The sequence below is a fragment of the Salvelinus sp. IW2-2015 genome, linkage group LG15 (genome assembly GCF_002910315.2).
Source record: "Salvelinus sp. IW2-2015 linkage group LG15, ASM291031v2, whole genome shotgun sequence".
NCBI classification, from domain to species: Eukaryota; Metazoa; Chordata; class Actinopteri; order Salmoniformes; family Salmonidae; genus Salvelinus; species Salvelinus sp. IW2-2015.
Genome location: NC_036855.1, coordinates 15,611,592 through 15,631,278, shown reverse-complemented (window position 1 = coordinate 15,631,278; position 19,687 = coordinate 15,611,592). Strand labels below are relative to the sequence as shown.

General features: G+C 42.2%; 2 protein-coding genes across 3 annotated transcripts in view; both read left to right on the top strand.

Moving 5' to 3' along the window:
• The first annotated feature begins 1,393 nt into the window (after nt 1–1,393).
• On the top strand, nt 1,394–10,295 carry ehmt1a (euchromatic histone-lysine N-methyltransferase 1a). Of its 2 annotated transcripts, XM_024001901.2 has the most exons (23): nt 1,394–1,507; nt 1,977–2,434; nt 2,517–2,646; nt 2,826–2,896; nt 2,996–3,251; nt 3,372–3,517; nt 3,709–3,852; nt 3,999–4,312; nt 4,472–4,555; nt 4,733–4,821; nt 5,024–5,130; nt 5,444–5,566; nt 6,112–6,213; nt 6,678–6,782; nt 7,270–7,424; nt 7,697–7,864; nt 7,974–8,118; nt 8,249–8,326; nt 8,471–8,586; nt 8,795–8,881; nt 9,134–9,212; nt 9,586–9,761; nt 9,902–10,295. In XM_024001901.2, the coding sequence occupies exons 2-23, from the start codon at nt 2,024–2,026 to the stop codon at nt 10,065–10,067; spliced, it is 3,252 nt and encodes a 1,083-aa protein (XP_023857669.1). In that variant the 5' UTR covers nt 1,394–1,507; nt 1,977–2,023; the 3' UTR covers nt 10,068–10,295. The 2 variants fall into 2 exon arrangements, with proteins under 2 accessions (XP_023857669.1, XP_023857670.1); XM_024001902.2 differs by lacking the exon at nt 7,697–7,864 and having other exon boundaries at nt 1,424–1,507.
• A 2,397-nt stretch (nt 10,296–12,692) lies between these two features.
• The window catches only part of cacna1ba (calcium channel, voltage-dependent, N type, alpha 1B subunit, a), a 169,524-nt gene continuing 162,529 nt past the window's right edge, over nt 12,693–19,687 (top strand). The window contains 3 exon segments of the mRNA XM_070446966.1: nt 12,693–13,294; nt 14,972–15,077; nt 15,705–15,844. Of these exon segments, the coding sequence (XP_070303067.1) occupies nt 13,035–13,294; nt 14,972–15,077; nt 15,705–15,844 (506 nt within the window). The 5' untranslated portion in view covers nt 12,693–13,034.

Below are 19,687 nucleotides of genomic sequence, written 5' to 3'. Positions count from 1 at the left end.
GTTAAAAAATGTATAAATAAAAAATGTAAATGTAAAAAAATAAAACATTATTAAGGAGCAACAATAAACAGTAGAGGCTATATACAGGGGGTACTGGTACATAGTCAATGTATTGGGGCAACAGTTAGTCAAGGTAATATGTACATGTAGGTAGAGTTAAAGTGACTGCATGGATAATAAACAGAGAGTAGCAACAGTGTGAAAGAGACGGTGGCAGAAATATTATGTACAAATAAGTTACAAATAACACGAAAAAACACACACAATAGCACAATTGGTTAGCTGCCGTTTTATGGTCTCCTATCTCTTCCTGCGCCAATGCTGGAGAGAATACATAATTGGTCGTCACTTGTTGCCACAAACCTTAACCCTAACCACACTGCTAATCTTATTCCTAACCTTAAATTAAGACCACAAATATAATTTTTGTTTTCTTAAATGTTTGATGGCCAATTTTGACTTTGTGGCTATGGTAACTAGTGACAACTCAGTGCCGCCTGCTTCTTCTTTTTCTGTGGATGTCAACCGCCAGTAAACTATAAAGTTGCATTACCGCCACCTACTGTACCGGAGCGCCCCCGCATCCCTCATGTGTACTGGAGTAATACCGTTAATAAATTGACCAATAGAAGTAAAAAGAAGGGCTCCTGCAGATGCAAGAATGCCCTTTATCAGAAAAGCAGGTTTTAGGGCCTTTAAGAGTGTCGTCGTCCCCCCCCCCCCATTCCCTCTTTTTTAAATATATATATATTTTTTATTGTAAAACAAAACACACAGGTGAAACAAGAACACTTTAAATACATACACATAAAAACATAGAAATAAGCAGGGCAATTGGATTTACTCAGAAAAAATCTTATTGTGATTCAAGATGTCATTCTTTTTGTCATTAACTAGGGATGATGTTTTAACTAGATGATTGAATTTGATCTGAAATATTGGTAATTTTGGTATAGATTTCTGGAATTTTTGGTTTTGTATAAATTATTTTTTATATATATATATTTTTTAAATGTTATTTATTTCAATGGTCTTGCCATCATTTCAATAGTATCATATTACAATATGGATTTCCCTCCTTTTAGTTTTCGTATCCAGTAGTGGGCGGAAATACACTTTTTCAGAATGTAGTCTGCCCTAAAACCCCACCGAAGAAGATATTGTTCAATGTGGTTGTAAAGTGAAAGGTCTTTGCTGGAGCTATACCACAGGTTTCGTTATACAAATCTTTGGCTATACTGCGTAAGATATCTATGGTACTGCTATGCCACACTCTGGCTGGCTGATGCGCTGCTGCTTCTGAAAAGTAGACACACATGTTGACTGAGCATGCTCCATCTGGGCTGTGCAGAAGGAACCAATAGAACAGCAGCTATTGTCACATGACCGTGGCTGAACGTGTGCGCCGGGTGTGGAAAGGAAGGGGAAGCAGTGTACTTTGGCTCGGTTCTTTTTCCCTGCCCCCCGTCTTACTCTCGTTCAACAACTAAGGCCATCGAGAAAGCAGGTATGAAGCTACTCTATTTTTCTAAACTTTTTCAAGGGCCTTGTTCTGGATCTTACTTGTATTTGCTGTACTTTGTGTGTTTTCCTAGTAGTTTGAGATTTGTTTTTGTTTTGTTTTTCTCAACCTTTTACCTTTTTTTGTGAATGTGGTTTACGGATTTGAAGGTTGGGTTCTTATAGTACAGCATCATTTGTAGAAATACTAAATACTGAGTTCTGTGTAGTCATTAATCACTCTCACACTGGCCTCATTTACCCCTACCACTCTTTTACATGATGTGCTTATCCAGAACAATTTACAGGATCATCATTAAGTGCCTTGCTCCATGGCACATGAACAGATGTTTCACCTAGTTGGCTTGGGGATTCGAACCAGCAACCTTCCGGCTACTGGCCCCACACTCTTAACCATTAGGCTATTTGCCGTCACACTCTTCCACTTAATGGTACTAACAGCTATAATCTTTTAGGTGACGATTTTGGAGTGGAGAGGCCAGAGCATTCCTCCAGGACAGCCATGGAGCGCAGGGGAGTCAGTCAGGAATCAGAGGCAGGGAAAAGACATCCTAACCCCCGCTCTGTGACACCCACAGGGGCCAAGGGGAAGAAGGCTCTGAGTGCTAAATCGCACGTGAACAAAAAATCCAAAGCTAAAATGACATCTGTTCATGGCTCAGTCGCTGGGTCCAATGGTTTTATTCTGCATAAAAAACAAGCGAGGGCAACCCCTCAAAGGAAAGGTGTTTCACCCCATGGACTAGGCAAAACCCCTCCAACTCCTGCAGACAGTGGTAGAGAAGCTGTTATAGCAGGGATCTCAGATGTACAAACTCCTAGTTATCCATGTCTGGACCCTGCCCCAACATCCAGTACACAGTGTGCATGGAAGACTATGGGCAAACCTGCCTGCAATCCAGCAGCACTGAAGGTAATGTTCATCCAACCCCAGTCCATGATGTTTCATGCTTTTAAATGACTGGTGTCTGAACTCATAAGAGTCTGTTGTGAAGCGTTTAAGCAGGGACGGAGCAGAGTCGAGCATGGAAGTCTTGGGGATGGAAAAGTCAATTGCACCTTCCCACATCAAGCTTCCTCCGAGCTGTAAAGGAAAGAGAGTTGTCTCTACCAAGTCACAGCCAGGTTAGTCTGCCTTGCTGGTAAGACTGTTCTTCTATCTAAACTGTCTCATATGGCCACTCTATGTAGTGATGGCACTTGTAGTTAGTTGGCACCTGTACTAAGTTGGGACTAGTTATGACATACTGTACTTGCCTGCTTGGACCACCTTCTGCCACCTCACCGTCCCGATGTATCTGCAGGGTCTAGGAAGAGGAAGAGGAAGATGGGAATGTATAACTTTGTCCCTAAGAAAAAATCCAAGGTGTTGAAGGTAAGAGACCCATCTACTCTATTGTAAAGATTTGTGTAGAAATGATGAACTTTGTTTCGCTCTAATAGTGTCTGAATGATTATCCCCTTCTCCCTGCAGAAAGAGAGCTCATTTGTAAAGGCAGGGCAAGAAAGCGGCAGGGAGAAGAGAGTAGACCTGACGCACAGAGAGATTTGTGAAATAAAAGAAAGCCAAGCACTGTTAGCCAAGCAGTGTGAAGAAAAGGCAACTGACTTAAGCAAAGGAAACAAAATGGAGGAAGAGGACAGCTGCAGTAAGCAGGAATACACTGAACTGACTTTAGAATCTCTGGATCTGAAAGCCCAAGAGGAGCTGTTCTCTCCTCCTCTCTCAGGTAAGTTTACCCAGAGACGGTTTACACATTTCGTCATGAGTTATTAAATGATTCTTGTACAATACATTACTATGCTGTACATTCATTCTGTTTTGTTGATCTGGATGTGTAATTTTGCAGGCTTTCCAGCTGATGGTGAGGTGACAGAGACAGACCTGTCTGAAGAGCTCCCTCTGTGCTGCTGTCGCATGGAGACCCCATGCAGTGGGGAGAGCCTGTCCCAGACTGAGCACACCTGCATGGCCACAGAGAGTGTGGATGGCCTGGTAAAGCTGACCTGCTCTGAAGCAAACTTTCCCTAGTCTTGTGCTCCAGATTTCCTCCCCAAAGTTTGAAATAGCCTTGGGATGAAGTTAACCTTTCCCAGCCTTTGTGTGTTGTGCTAATGTCTAAACAACCCTTATTTTGCCGTTTTTTTTTATTTCTATCAATCCCTCCGTACATCTCTTCACTACAGGTGAGTCGGTGTCAGAGGAGTGTGCTGAAGCATGAGATGATGCGTCCCTCCAACACAGTGCATCTGCTGGTTCTGTGTGAGGACCACAGAGCCGGCATGGTCAAGCACCAGTGCTGCCCTGGCTGTGGCCTCTTCTGCAGGGCGGTAAGTGGAGGGATGCAGCAGGGATCAACCAAAATAGACTTGGCTGGCTGGTCACCAGTCGCATTGCTTTGATGCATGTTGGTTGTTCTTTCTTAAAACACTCCTTTGCCTTTTTAATATCTGACTATTTAATGTATGTTATGCAGGGGAGCTTCATGGAGTGCAGACCGTATGGCAGCATCTCTCACCGTTTCCACCGTGGCTGTGCATCAGTCATCAAGGCCCAGAGCTTCTGTCCCCACTGTGGGGAGGATGCCACCGGGGCCCAGGAAGTCACTGTTCCCAAAACCGTCTCGAATCCTGTCACTGTCCCCAAAGCTGAACCTGTACTGCCTTCTGTGCCAGCTGTTCCTGCTGTTTACCCTGTGGCCCTTCTTCCCGTTGTGTCCACCAGGCCCCTCATTCACAGGGCAAAGAAGACCACTGAGCTTGAGAGGAGTCTGGACACCTCCCCCAACAGGTAGTTTAGGCTTGACTCTTCCATTCTCAATATTATCCCCCTCTATCTTTGTGTCTCTTGTATCTTTTTCTCTTTGCATTAGTGCGAGCATGGATCATTTGTTTGGGTATTTAGGTTAATATGTAATGCTAATGATTGCTGTATGCTGTTTTGCACTAGCCTGAAGAGGGAGATGTTAGGTGATGGAGAGGAACCAGCTAAAACGTCACTGGAGAGCATCCTAATGGCCCTGGATGATGAAAAGTAAAGTTACAAGGGGGCTATTTTTAATGTCATTCCTTATTAAACTTTTAACAATTTGGATGAGAAAATACTATATTATACACAAAGCAGGTCATTATTGTTTCATGTCAATGATGAATATAATAGCACTCTTACAGATGCTGCTACAACCCCCTGCCCTCTCTCTTGTGTGTATAGTATGAGGCCGAAGAAAGTGAAGTATCACACAAAGCAGCTGTACATCTCTGCCCATCACGGAGAGCTCCAGAAAGTCATCCACCTGCTGGGTATGTACACACCACATCTCCACTTTATAAGCCAAGTTAGTTCCTACATGGAGGCAGCTCTTCTAATATTTTAACTTCTTTTTCATTGATCACAATAACTTACTGATTTATTTTCATGAATGATATTATATGATATACTTTAGTGTCCCCGAGGAGAAAGTTGTCAACATGACACAAAGGGTAATTAACATCTTTGTTCCAGTGGATGGAAAAGACCCCAACTACCTGATGTACAGCCAGAACAAGAGGACCCCTCTACATGCTGCAGCAGCTGAAGGACACCAGGAGGTCTGTCACATGCTTGTCCAGGTGAGGAGATGTACTCTGACATGTAGTCAGGTGAGGAGATGTACTCTGACACAATATAATCACTTGGTGTACAAGTGTAGCAGATGGCTAAGTTAGCTTCGCTACTGCATTCCTTCAGAGATTTGAAGTACTGTCTCCCACAACAAGAACATGTCTTTGCTTTTCTGGGTCAGTATTGACGGTGCTTCTTGAGAATGTTGTGTTTACTGTGCACAGGGTTGATGTTTTGCGTCCCAAACGGACAGAATTTCCACTCTATTATACTGTGTAAGTATACATGGGTGAAAGATTTCTGATTCTCTATCCCCCTTAGGCTGGAGCTAACCTGGACATGTTTGATGAGGAGCAGAGAACCCCCCTGATGGACGCCTGCGAGAACAACCATCTGGACACAGTCAAGTACCTGCTGAGGGCCGGGGCAGCACTCAGCCATAAGGTCAGTGTGTGGAGCATAGCTCATTGATCACCCCATGGATAGCCATGATCTTCTGTTAACCCAACCAGCATTGTTATCGTTCATATAATCTCCTGTGGGCAGATTCTGTGTGAAGACCGAGAGAATCTGGCAGAAATAAATGGGATGCGTGAGATCCGAACAACATTAGTTCTGTATTTTTTGTTTTTTTGTCACTGGTTATTTGGACAAATTAGGGAACGCGGTGCTTAACCTGCTTTGCGCGTGTGCCCACAATCGTGGGGTTCTTTTTGCGAGGGTGGAGACTTTGTTTTTGCCGGAACTCTCAATTTCTAACACAAATGAGCACAGAAATGAATCATGCAGCAGCTGTCCAAATTATGCTAAATGGACAAGACCTTTGCTAGATGAGCTGGTTTCTGGTGGAAAGTGATCAAACTGTTTTAAGTCCATGACACGCTCATGTCTAAAACGATTAACCAGATACTGTAGCAGCTCAAGATCTGTGCTTTTTTAAATAGTCATTAAGAAAAAGACTGACTAACATTTTCATCTTCTCCGGTCAGGATATCAAGGGCTCGACCTGTCTGCATCTGGCTGCTAAACTTGGACATTATGATGTAGTTCAACATCTCCTGTCCAAGGCATCCAAGCAGGTCAACTGTCAGGTATGTACAGATCCATGCCCTGCTCCCTCTTCTACTGACAGGTCCTGTTGACATTTTAACTGCTTCATTCAAACCTCCACTCTTTCATCCATCCATAATTCATGTGTACTCTCAGCAAGGGTTTGGCAGGATGAGTTGGAGGTCAGTGCTGTTGGAAGTCAGCCCAGTTCAACAGTGCCTATTAGGATGTTAAATATGTTGTGGGTAGTATTAAATGGATTGTAATACTCCTGACCTTAACAGGAAAGTTAAAGACTGAGATTGTTATCATGATTCCAGGGGATTTACCATGTTTTGTCTTTCATTTTAATGCCTACAAACTGTTAGTATAGTAAAGCCTTTTCACATACATGTACAATAAAGGAATCTAAAGCCACCTTTTATATCCATTGGTAAAAGCATACCTCCAAATATTCAAATAGGCAACAGAATTCAAAGCAACGATTGGTTGTGCTTGGTTTCAGGATGACGGTGGGTGGACCCCCATCACCTGGGCTATAGAGTACAAGCACAGAGAGCTTGTTCTACTGCTGCTCTCCAGAGGGGCTGATGTTAACATCCGAGACAAGGTCAGTACTGTACAGGATGCATACTGTTCATCCTACTGTACATCTCATCGCAACACCTTACCTTCTGTTCTCACACCTGTTACAGCCTGGGGAGGGGAGGCTAGACACAGGCCAGGTTCCAGTACTCACTGACATGTGGGGTGCATGTGTTTCACCTACAGTATATGGTGTAATCTAAGTTAAAGGGATACTTTGGAATGTCACCTTGGGAGCACACTTACTAGTCCACTTACTTTCTTGAGGAAGGAACGACTTAAGTYATAGTAATAACTATTGAGAAAGGAGAACATATCAACTGGTCTGTATAAGGATAATTTATTCCTCAGACATTTGTATACCGTAGGTGACATACCTGTATATTGTTACGTTTGACATAAATACCCCCCCCAAAACATTTTTTTCCTTTTTTTTTTTTTACCTCTGTGGTGTTTGGGGAAGATATTCCTCCTGGCTATGTTTTCCACATTGACCTATGACCCCTCTCCAGGAAGAGAACATTTGCCTCCACTGGGCAGCCCTGTCTGGCTCCAATGACATTGCTCAGATTCTGCTTGATGCCAGATGTGACCTCCATGCAGTCAACGTCCATGGGGACTCAACTCTACACATCGCTGCCAGGGAGAATCAACTGGAATGTGTGACGTGAGTAGTACACCGGTCTCTGTTCTCCCAGAGCTGCAGCATGACACCAGATTGTTCTTGAACGATAGCCTATCCCACCTGGATATGTAGATAGATTATCATAAGCGCACTAGCCTGCAATGAGCCCAGTTTTATATATATTCACACACACTCACATCCAGAGRCTGTGACTGCTCTAGCCTGGCCAGTGGGTGGCAGGCATGCTGCTGAACCGTAGCCTTGCTAGGGGTGTGAGATTCTAACCACATCCAGTATGATGTCTGCTCCTCCAGACTGCTTCTGTCCCAAGGAGCAGACGTGAACCTGAAGAACCGAGAGGGGGAGACTCCTCTGGACTGCTGTATCTACAACTCTAAGGTGTGGGTGTCCCTGAACACTAATAAGAAGCTGACAGATGCCAGGAGAAGCAGGGACAGTCATAGAGAGAAGGTCCTTAGCAGGTAGAACAGCGTGGTCTAGCTTACGGAGGGAAGAGGGAACATGAAGGGGTCAAATACAATGTCATTACCGTATATGTGTAGATTATTTGTCGTCCTCTCTCCTCTTCAGGGACATCTCTCGGGGGTATGAGGCAGTCCCCATCACCTGTGTGAACGGGGTGGACAGTGACTCCTGTCCTGATAACTACAAATACGTCCCTGACAGCTGTGTCACCTCCCCAATTAATATAGACAAGGACATCACTCATTTACAGGTGAACCTCCAGTGCTCTGTGAAACACAGTCAATGTCCAATCTTCATAAGTTACTGTGGGCCAGAACAAGTGACATACTTACTCTTGACAAGTGTTGTTTAATGAAGATCTCACTCTCCTCCTATTTCAGCATTGTGTATGTACAGATGACTGCTCTTCAAATACCTGCATGTGTGCCCAGCTCAGCCTGCGCTGTTGGTATGACAAAGTAAGTACATAACTACATCACATTACAAGGCACATTTATTGCTTTCATGTATTTCAAATGGACATTATGGACTCTTGCAGCTCCCATATGATGTGTTAGCTGTGTTATATTAATGTGTAAAGTGTGTTGCTTGTGGTTGCTCAGGAGGGGCGTCTGCCTCTGGAGTTCTGTCAGAAGGAGCCTCCGGTCCTGTTTGAGTGTAACCACGCCTGCTCCTGTTGGAGGAGCTGCAGGAACCGTGTGGTTCAGAATGGACTTAGGTAACAGAGCCTCCCTAACCCACCAGCATCCTATGTCTACCTTTTTTCTGTTGCATACAGTATTTCAGCCAAGCACGATAACATTAGTTTCAAATATGGCTTCAGTGTGACACTGAACAGTCATATCTGACAATTATATTTTAGTCTATTTCCTGTACGGTACTTGTTATCAGTTAGTTGGACTGGATCTTGTCTTGTCTGTTTTCAGGGCTCGGCTGCAGCTCTATAAAACCCAGAGGATGGGCTGGGGTGTGAGGGCACTGCAGGATATTCCTCAAGGAACTTTCATTTGCGAGTGAGGCCCTGAATGTTATGGAAGACATGCTTGAATTCAAGCATTTGGAAAAGTGCCTAACCATAACTAAAAATGTATTGTTTTAATTGTAGTTTCAGAATCAGGAAGAACACTTACAATGTATGTTTTTTGGAATACAAATTACATGAGCCAATATTGATGTCATGAACAGAATGTTAAAACAGGAAGTATGTTTTTCATTTTAATGTTGTGGTTACACAGATTATATACAGCAGGATCTTTATTGTGCAGGTATGTGGGTGAAATTATTACTGATGCCGAGGCAGATGGCAGGGAAAATGACTCATTCCTCTTCACCCTGGACAATAAGGTGATTTTTAATTGAAGTCCATGAGAAACTCACATTTTTATTGGCCAATGGCGAAGTTGAGTGTAGTATTGTTACTGTAGCATGTTTGTACAGTGCTTTTGTATACCAATGGGAGGTGCTGCAGAGCACACAATGCCACAGAGTCCGAGACAACATTATTTTGATACATGTTCCTCTTATAGCACTTCTCTAGTGCGTTCGCTCATAGTTTGCTTGTTGGCTATTTGTTACACTAAAGCATATTGAAACATGTACAATTTAATGACTGTCTTATGCTACCGCCTCACAGGAGGGATCAACATGACAGCCTTTACTAATGTGTGATTCTATTCAATTCATTGAGTGAGTGATTGCTTCATCTACTGTCTTGCAGGTGGGTGATGTGCACTGTATTGATGCGCGACTCTTTGGCAACATTGGTCGGTTTATTAACCACCTGTGTGAACCTAACCTGCTAGCAGTCCGAGTGTTCACCATGCATCAGGACCTGCGGTTCCCACGCATTGCCTTCTTCTCCAGAAAGCCCATTCAGTCAGGCGATCAGATTGGGTGAGACGCATAAAACAATAAATACATAGATGGTGAATTTTCTATGTTGTATTAATGTCAGGCTATAGTATCAATTAAAATACTCAAGCAATAGGCTCCAGTACATGTGCATTGATGGCTACCCTGTGTTCCCCATTCAGGTTTGACTACGGTGATCACTTCTGGAAGGTCAAGAGCAAGTATTACAGCTGCCAGTGCTTCTCTCCAAGGTGTAGACACTCGTCAGCCGCTAGAGCCCAGAGCTTAGAGAGGGTGGCCAGCCCAGCCCAACAGTCATGTGCCCATACTGCCATAACACAATCATAACACCCCCATGCCACCTCGGTCTTCCCCCAGCCATGGTGAGGATCTTTCTCTCCCTTATCACCACTATGACTCCTTTTTTAAATGTAGACTGATATGAAATTTCATTTTAATGGCTTTGCAGACAGAAATCAAATGCTAAGGGTAGCCTAGACTGACAAATGCTCATCTTTTCCATGTATCTTTTTTTAATTAAGTGCGCAATATAGTAATAAAGTGCATTATAAAACATTTAGTTGTCGTATTTGTTGATGGGTGTTCCAGTTTACAAGAAAGATGGGAGTAGCCAATGCCAATGAATAATGGCCTATAGTAGGATAATGTAAATATATTATTTTATCGAATATTCAAATTCAATATTTATATATTCAGTTTCAATATGATAGATATTGCGTTCATTGTCTGTGTATCAAGTTTACAAGCTATTTCAAGTTTAATTTATTCAACTTCTCGGACAAGTTCAATTTATGATTTCAATTTGTGCATTAAACATAAAAAAATATGAAATTCTAATTCAATATCCTAATTCAAAATTATAAAATAAAGTTTCTGTTGCCACTGAAATCGCGCCATATATCCCACCAGGTCCAACACCCATGATAAGCCAAAGCGCAATGTTACTTGAATGGGAGGGCGGATGCCCTCTGATGGGGAACAGAAAGCATATACATGTTCCAGAGTCTCAGCTTTCAGGAATGGGGTCATAACTTATAGCCAAAGCAGTTCAAACGTTAGAGCCTAATTCAGAGGAATTCATGGGCTCCCTAGTGGCGCAGCAGGGGGATAATGCACTGGGACTGCATCTCAGTGCATTATCCCATTCAAGTACTACAGACCCTGGTTCGATCCCGGGCTGTTTCACAACCAGCTGTGATCCGGAGTCCCATCAGGTGGTGCACAATTGGCCCAGTGTTGTTAGGGGAGGGTTTGGCTGGGGTAGGCCGTCACTGTAAAATAAGAATTTGTTCTTCAATTGCCTAGTTAGTTAAATAAAAAAGAATTACAAGAAATATTATTAAACATGCCACATTGGCTTCAGAAACCGCCAGAAGCTTCTGTTTACCAGAGAGTATCAGAGAGTGTATGATTACCAGAGAGTGTATAATTACATCTGTTCTCCTCTACCTTTCCTGGCTGGCAAAGTACCAGGATGTTGTTTCTGGTTTTGATTCTGAATTTAGAGAACTGAATTTAAACTGAATCTGAAGGCATCTGAAAAGTTTAATATATGAAACGTTGATTAACTTGAAATGATGGTTTGCAAACTTGTTACAGACTTGCAATATCTACTGTATTTAAACTGAATATATAAATACTTAATTTGAGTATTAAATTGAAATGTAATGCAATATTAATTCAGTTCAATTTAAAATCATGAAATAAAAGTTACATTTATGAATTCAATTTGTGCATTAAACATTCAAAAAATATTGCATCCTAATTCAATATCCAAATAAAAATGCCAAATTATAAAATTCAAATATAATTTCTGTTGGCACTGAAATTTTGCAGGTCATATTAAGACTATGTGAAGAGTTACAGTCAGTGTCCACATTTCATTTCACCCATCTCAAAAGTAGGCTACAGTTCCCTTGACGTGCCTTAGACCTATTTGAAGTCCCGGTCTTGTGACTGTCGAATTTGTATAGCGCCTCACAATCGTCACACATAACATAGCCGGCACTGCTATCACATTTTTTTTAGTACTTCATCAAATTTTTCCCGAACATTACTTTTTTGGCCCTCCCTTCTCTTTATTTTCAACTCTCCATTTCGCATATTTTCTCTTATTGAATTAATCTTAAACATTGTCTTTTCTGCCTCAGTGGATCTACATGAACTTTTTCTGCAGGTTCTCAAAAGCGATTGGCGTGTTGGATATTCGGCGCGTAAAGTTATGCCCGAAAGTTTAGGTTTACGCACTAATGTCAGATGGCCCAAACAAATTATGACCCGACCGCCACCCACCAGCCCTTCATCCACACAATATTTCATGACGCTATTAGTCAACCCGCACATCACTAATGCCCAGGACAGCAACATTTCAGGAGATAGCGGATGATATTATGAAAAAATATATAATGAAAAAATTAATACATTTTTGGGGAGAGTGGGTTCATTATTTCAATATTTGCATTGTTTGACGCGATTTCTCAAGAAACATCCGTGATTATTCTGATCAGGGAGAGTGAGAGGAACTGATTCCTTCTTTCTCCCTGGTGCTATGGATACAGAGACCGTACAGGTGGAGCCACTGCCTGGCGTCTTTTTAGTCACGTGTGTCGATTCATAAGGAGCACTGGCTGGAGAAAGTGGTTACATTATACATTGCCAGGGAGTGATTTAGCGGAAGCAGAGGTGCCAACTCCGTGTTTTCTCGTTACACCGTGCCCGAATTAATAGGGAGATTAATGGAACGGATCATGTGAGGTACCTCGTTTTGATAAGAAACGTAGGAAGTAATAAAAAAGATTAACTTGAACGCGCAATGGCAAACCAATCGAGTCGGAAACACCAGATAAATGCATCTATTTTATGTGGACCGTATTGTAAGTCAGCTATGCAGTCATAGCCTTATGTTATGCGAATTGTCATCGCTCGACATGTGTTAAACTGGATGTTTTTTTAAAGCTTATAGCCCAGTGAAAGAGGACATATATATATATAGCCATTCAGCCAGAAGAACACTAATGGACAAATATGTGACATGGAAATATAAACTTTATCCTTCATGTTTCATATCATTTGGACATCTGGACAATTGACATTATGGGAAGTAACAAGGCGGAGACAACCAAACAGAATCTCTGAAGAAAAATACTTCCTTTTATTTGTTGAATATTCTCTTGAACATTCCACACACCGAAAGGATCGCGTGGCTGGAACAACTGTGTGTGTTGTGATGCGTTTTCTCTATCTTTTATCTAGTGTCAGTTTAGATTATTTGAGTAAGATTTGTGCGATTCTAGAATGGCTCGCTTCGAAGAGGAACTATCTAACCGGCGTGGAGGGGTCTGTCAAGCGGGCCCACCAAGAGTGGCAGGTAGGCCAGCAGGCCCCCCAAGCGGCCCTAGGGTGTACAAACAATCAATGGCCCAACGAGCCAGGACAATGGCCATTTACAACCCCATCCCTGTCAAGCAGAGCTGTCTTACTGTCAACCGGTCTCTATTCATCTTTAGTGAGGACTGTATCATACGGAAATATGCCCAAAAGATTACCGAATGGCCATATCCTTTTTTGCTTAAAACAACCTATTTCTGGTACCAGTGCAATATTTGTTTATAAGCTTATCAGTGGGATTTAATGTCAACGTGATTGTGCACAGGGGGAAAAGTTCTAGACTATAGGGCATGGTTTTAAGTTAATTTGTTGTAGGCTGTAATATGGCATGGACGAACAACAGCTGTTGACTTTGCAATACAGTATAACCCATCTCAGTAGCCCTATATAGCCTGTAACCACTCTCAGATGAGAGAACCCACTACAATGGGGTAATTGGTGATACTGTTCAGCCGGATATTTTGACTGGATTTTGTGAAGCACYATACATTTATAAGTGATTAGGCCTACCCATTTTACGTTCTACTTTCCTAATGCAATCGATTCCGGTATATGGGCTAAGTAAACAAGCCTATGTGATAGTCTGCCCAGGGAACTATGCCATTGTTACATATCAAATAGCTGCGGCATCGCTCCATTTGTTTCTGGGACCAAGTCTCTCCTAGCAACCAAAACAATTTAGGTGTTTTATATCACGTAACCTACAGTAGCTACTGTGTACACGTTTCAGCACCAGCGCTCTCCAAGGTGCTAAACTTACCCACGCGCAAAATGCTGCTCAACAATAAATGGGAAACTAGCGGGAAGGCTGTCTATTAAACACAGACAGGCTATTTTGCGTGCGTGTCCTATCAAAGCAGTGATCCATAAGAATTAAGTGCTGGTCGATTTCTCTCACAGTCAAACATAGAATGATCATGTTTAGACACTAACTCCGGTGTAGGCTATTATTGGTAGGCATTGGAACAAAAATAGGGATAAACAAAAGCTTGGAAGTTAGTTGTGTATGTAGTTTAGTTTACACAACCAATTTGATTTCATGGCAAAATTGATTAATATTGTCCTTTATGTCCCATAAAATGCTCTGGCAGTGTTGACCACCTGTTGATATGAGATATTTTAGATACTTTTCCAAATGAGGGATACCAATATCCTCTACAGTTTGTCAAAACTGTGCATAGAGAAACCGTCACTCCTGAAGCACTATTTCATGAGATTTGATTAATTAACCTTTTGAGGTATTGCAATTAATGTGCATACATTTGTTTTATGGCATCCATTACTTGCATAACTGCTTGGTTAACTCTGGTGCTGAGTAAACACTTCTCAGCCTTTAGCTTACCTGTGTCTTTCCAAACCACTATGCACTATTTCTATCTTCTCCCTTGAGTTAGATTCTAGGGTCATGGGGCCATTGTAGCAGCCCTAGACCAGTGAATGATGTCACATTGGCTGTTGATGTACTGTATCCCATTGGCTGAGGTGAGGTGCTAGTCCTCTGTGCACCAATGTTTCCAGAGGAGAGATATAGCCTCCATAAACAACCATGCAATTACAGGAACAGCAGCAACTGACAAATCACTCAGTTTCTCTCAGTTACACATGTTTAGTGTTGCATTCTGAGATCCAATGCAACTCAATTCAGTTTTGGTAGCTTATTACTGCACCCATTGTCATTATGCTTCAGTTCTTGTATAATTTATGGTACTCTTCTGTTAAGCAGCTTTTGAATGTGGTAATTGCAGAATATTTCTGTCAGGAACGATTCTTCTACTTCTTCTAATGTATTGCATATGGTAGTTATGCCTAACATTTATACAGTGTGTTTTTCTTAACCGTCTCACTCCATTTGAATACCTGATCCTGGCCACCATTATAGCCAACTGCATCGTCCTTGCCTTGGAGCAGCACCTACCAGCCAGCGACAAGACCCCCATGTCAGAGCGCTTGGTAAGAAACCATCACATGGGTTACATGTACCATACCAATATTATATCATATTTGGTTGATTATTGGTTAACTGTACTCCTCTCGCCAAGGGAATGATAGGTGTCAGTCATTATATTCTCACATGCATGAATACTATCTACATACAGCACTAGTATTACAGAGTTGAATGACACGTTGTGCATGTTACCCATGAAGGCAGCTGGGGTTTCTCACCAGTTGTGCTCAGTCAGGTCACCAGTATCACACAGAGCTGCCTTTGATTCCCTGTTCACAGCCACTTTAGGCTTCCTATTGAACTCTGTTGTTAAGTCGTGCCATTGAAAGGGTAAATGCTGTGAGCTCCTCTGTCCAATCAAATAGACTTAGCTGCTTGGGGCAGGCTGGTTGTTTTAAGAATGAAATGTCACTCCCTTCAAGCAAAGTGCCTCACCCTCTTATTGATCCACTCCCCCAGATGGGCCAAGGCTCTGTCAGATGTGACTCACTCTGTCATGATATGAAGCCATCAAATTGCTTTTTAACTCACATTCAGCCCATAATTGTAAAATCATGTTCACAAAATCCTATTCACAAACTAATGATGATGGATATCAATGGTTACAGTCTCACCCTCTCTTGTCTTAACAGGATGACACAGAGCCCTATTTTATTGCAATATTTTGTTTTGAAGCTGGCATTAAGATCATCGCCCTTGGTTTTGCGTTTCACAAAGGCTCCTATCTTCGGAATGGCTGGAATGTAATGGACTTTGTGGTGGTACTAACAGGGTGAGTACTGAGCTAATGGCTCATGCTAAATGTTCACACGGCTTCAAACTGACAAACCTGATGCTCAGTGGATTAATGAGGAAGCACAATTTTAATGTGTGTAAGGTATTTTCAATTTTCTAATGACATCATGCAGAACTGGAGACAGGGAATGACTGAATTTCTAACCCTGATTGGCTACATAATCATATTATTTTAGCCATAACTGTATGATTGCATATGAAGCAGTAAAATAACCTATGTGATTTCACATGTGTAGTTTCATGTTATCATATATTGTTTTACATGTGGTCACCTGTTATCACAATAACTTCACACATGATCACATGAAAATTAGTTTTTGGAACACTTCACACGTGTTCACGTGAAATTCATGTGGTTTTTCCATAAGGGAAGTATTGTCTACAATAGATATTCAGGAAAACAATACAGGATGTTATAATGAACTATACCATAAATGGTATCTTTGCAAAAAAACAATAGGGCCACAAGAACAGAAGTAGAAGTGGTAGCACTGAGAGAGGAGATTGAGTATAGGAGCTAGTATGTCAATGCGGCAATAGGAGTGGAACTATGGGTGGCGGAGGAGTATGAGGTAACTACTGTAGGCCTTCACTGAGTAACCATGGGGGGGAAAGGATGGAGGGGTAATGACGAGGATACTGTTACGCTGGAGAGATTCCCAGGGGAGTTGCTAGCATCACTAAGGAGCGTCCTGGCTTGCTGTTCCTTAAAGGCTCTGAGATTTCTTTGGCCCATCTATTGGGGCTTATGTAAGGTTTGACACGTTGCAATAAACAGATTCTCTGGAAGGCCTGCTCCACCCACTGGAAGTAATGCTTAGTGTTCAAACCTTTTGTTCTAACTCAGTGGACATAGGGGGAAACAGCCATTTGCAATGTAATAAGCCCAATTCCTGAAATTGGTCTCGTTTCAGAGTAACATTCACACAAAGCCGTGTGTGAGAGAGGGCTGTAGAGAAAAAGGTAGCGTGCAACTTATCTGTCGATACAGTGTGTCGTTAGGGTTATTGACAGCCTGTCGTTAGGGTTATTGACAGCTTGTTGTTAGGGTTATTGACAGTGTGTCGTTAGGGTTATTGACAGCGTGTTGTTAGGGTTATTGACAGCGTGTCGTTAGGGTTATTGACAGCTTGTCATTAGGGTTATTGACAGCGTGTCGTTAGGGTTATTGACAGCCTGTCGTTAGGGTTATTGACAGCGTGTCGTTTAGGTTATTGACAGCCTGTCGTTAGGGTTATTGACAGTGTGTCGTTAGGGTTAATGACAGCGTGTTGTTAGGGTTTATTGACAGCGTGTCGTTAGGGTTATTGACAGCCTGTCGTTAGGGTTATTGACAGTGTGTCGGTTAGGGTTATTGACAGCTGTTGTTAGGGTTATTGACAGCTGTCGTTAGGGTTATTGACAGTGTGTCGTAAGGGTTATTGACAGCCTGTCGTTAGGGTTATTGACAGAGTGCGTTAGGGTTATTGACAGCCTGTCGTTAGGTTATGACAGCGTGTCGTTAGGGTTATTGACAGCCTGTCGTTAGGGTTATTGACAACGTGTCGTTAGGGTTATTGACAGCCTGTCGTTAGGGTTATTGACAGCCTGTCGTTAGGGTTATTGACAACGTGTCGTTAGGGTTATTGACAGTGTCACGTACTCTACTTGGACCTGTCACCATCACTGAACACACAGGGCATCATTCTGCTCGCCTACCTCACATATTCACTGCCACTACGTGTGGATAGGGCTGACTGGGGGGGAGGGAGAGGGTAGGAGGGGAGGCAGAGCTGATTCAATTGGGACAGAGCAACCTGACATGATAACCGTAATTGAAGGGCTGGGTGGTGGATGAGAGCCATTACAGGAGCAGTCTGGCTCTGCTATCAGTGCCATGCTACAGTGAGTGATTGACCCATGTTGTCAGTCTCTGATAGAGATTGGATCACTATGTGCTGCATGCACACCAAAGCACCTCCCGCTATCCCTTCAGTCAACTACAGGTTGCTACTAGCAGGAAATCAATCCCCATAGTAATGACTAACTCACTGATTGTCAGTGTATTATATTTTGTTTTTTGGGGGGGGTGGATCAGCTTTAATATTGCGAATAGATTGTACCTTCCATCAATGTAATTGTCTGCATCATTTACAATCCTCCCCATATATATTTTTTAAATATATATACAGTTGAAGTCGGAAGTTTATATACACTTAGGTTGGAGTCATTAAAACTGTTTTTTCAACCACTCCACACATTTCTTGTTAACAAACTATAGTTTTGGCAAGTTGGATAGGACATCTACTTTGTGCATGACACAAATAATTTTTCCAACAATTGTTTACAGACAGATTATTTCACTTATAATTCACTGTATCACAATTCCAGTGGGTCAGAAGTTTACATACACTAAGTTGACTGTGCCTTTAAACAGCTTTGAAAATTCAAAAGAAATGATGTCATGGCTTTAGAGGCTTCTGATAGGCTAATTGACATCATTTGAGTCAATTGAGGTGCACCTGTGGATGTATTTCAAGGCCTACCTTCAAACTCAGTGCCTCTTTGCTTGACATCATGGGAAAATCATGTACCACGTTCATCTGTACAAACAATAGTACGTAAGTWTAAACAYCATGGGACCACGAGGCCGTCATACTGCTCAGGAAGGAGACGCATTCTATCTCCTAGAGATGAACATACTTTAGTGCGAAAAGTGCAAATCAATCCCAGAACAACAGCAAAGGACCTTGTGAAGATGCCGGAGTAAACAGGTACAAAAGTATCTATATCCACAGTAAAACGAGTCCTATATCGACATAACTTGAAAGGCCGCTCAGCAAGGAAGAAGCCACTGCTCCAAAAACACCATAAAAAAGCCAGACTACGGTTTGCAAATGCACATGGGGACAGAGATCGTACTTTTTGGAGAAATGTCTTCTGTCCTGATGAAACAAAAATAGAACTGAACTAGAACTGTTTGGCCATAATGACCATTGTTATGTTTGGATGAAATATATATATACAGTCCATTTATATTTTCCAATACATTTGGGTGAGTTTTTTCTCTCACCTAAGTAGCCTTGTTTCACTGCCAAAATACAATTAAACCATCTAGTGTTCAGCGAAATATCAACACAATGTCAAATACAAGTAGCCTTGTCAAATAATTAACATCAATCACGTTAACGGTTATTCTCTCGCAGGAATTCCACTAGCGGTCCGTATGTAGCCAAACGTAGCTGCTGCTCATTCCATTTGCTCGAAAATTGATAAATGGTTAAAAAAGGTAAGGCCTGCGTCCATAGAGACACATACCAGCTCTACTGGTAGTACTGCTACTACCAGCAGTACTACACCTGCACCTGTCGACAACACAAGTTCTGCTTCCACGAGCACATCCAATGCTAGCATCAGTCATTTTACATTTGTTGTTAGCCCAGCTAGCATGGACACTGACGGTTGTGAATCTGATGTAGCCGAAGAGCTACTGCCCCCTTACCCGGGAAAGCACCGAACAACAGACAGGGACTTTGGACCATCGAAGAGGTGCAAATATGATGAACTACATTGATTTGGGCTTCACTTATATTGGTAGTAGTGCCTTTACTCAGCCACAGTGTGTTATGTGCAAAAATACTATCTCACAACTCGATGAAACCTTCACTCTTGCGCAGACATTTAGAAACAAACATGCCAATTTGAAAAATAAGCCACAGGAGTTTTGAGGGAGAATTAAGATGACTTTCGAGTAGTAAGACATGTATAAAAGCAACAGATAACATTAATAGGAAGGGGCTAGAAGCGTCTTATATGGTGAGCTACCGAGTGACTATGACAG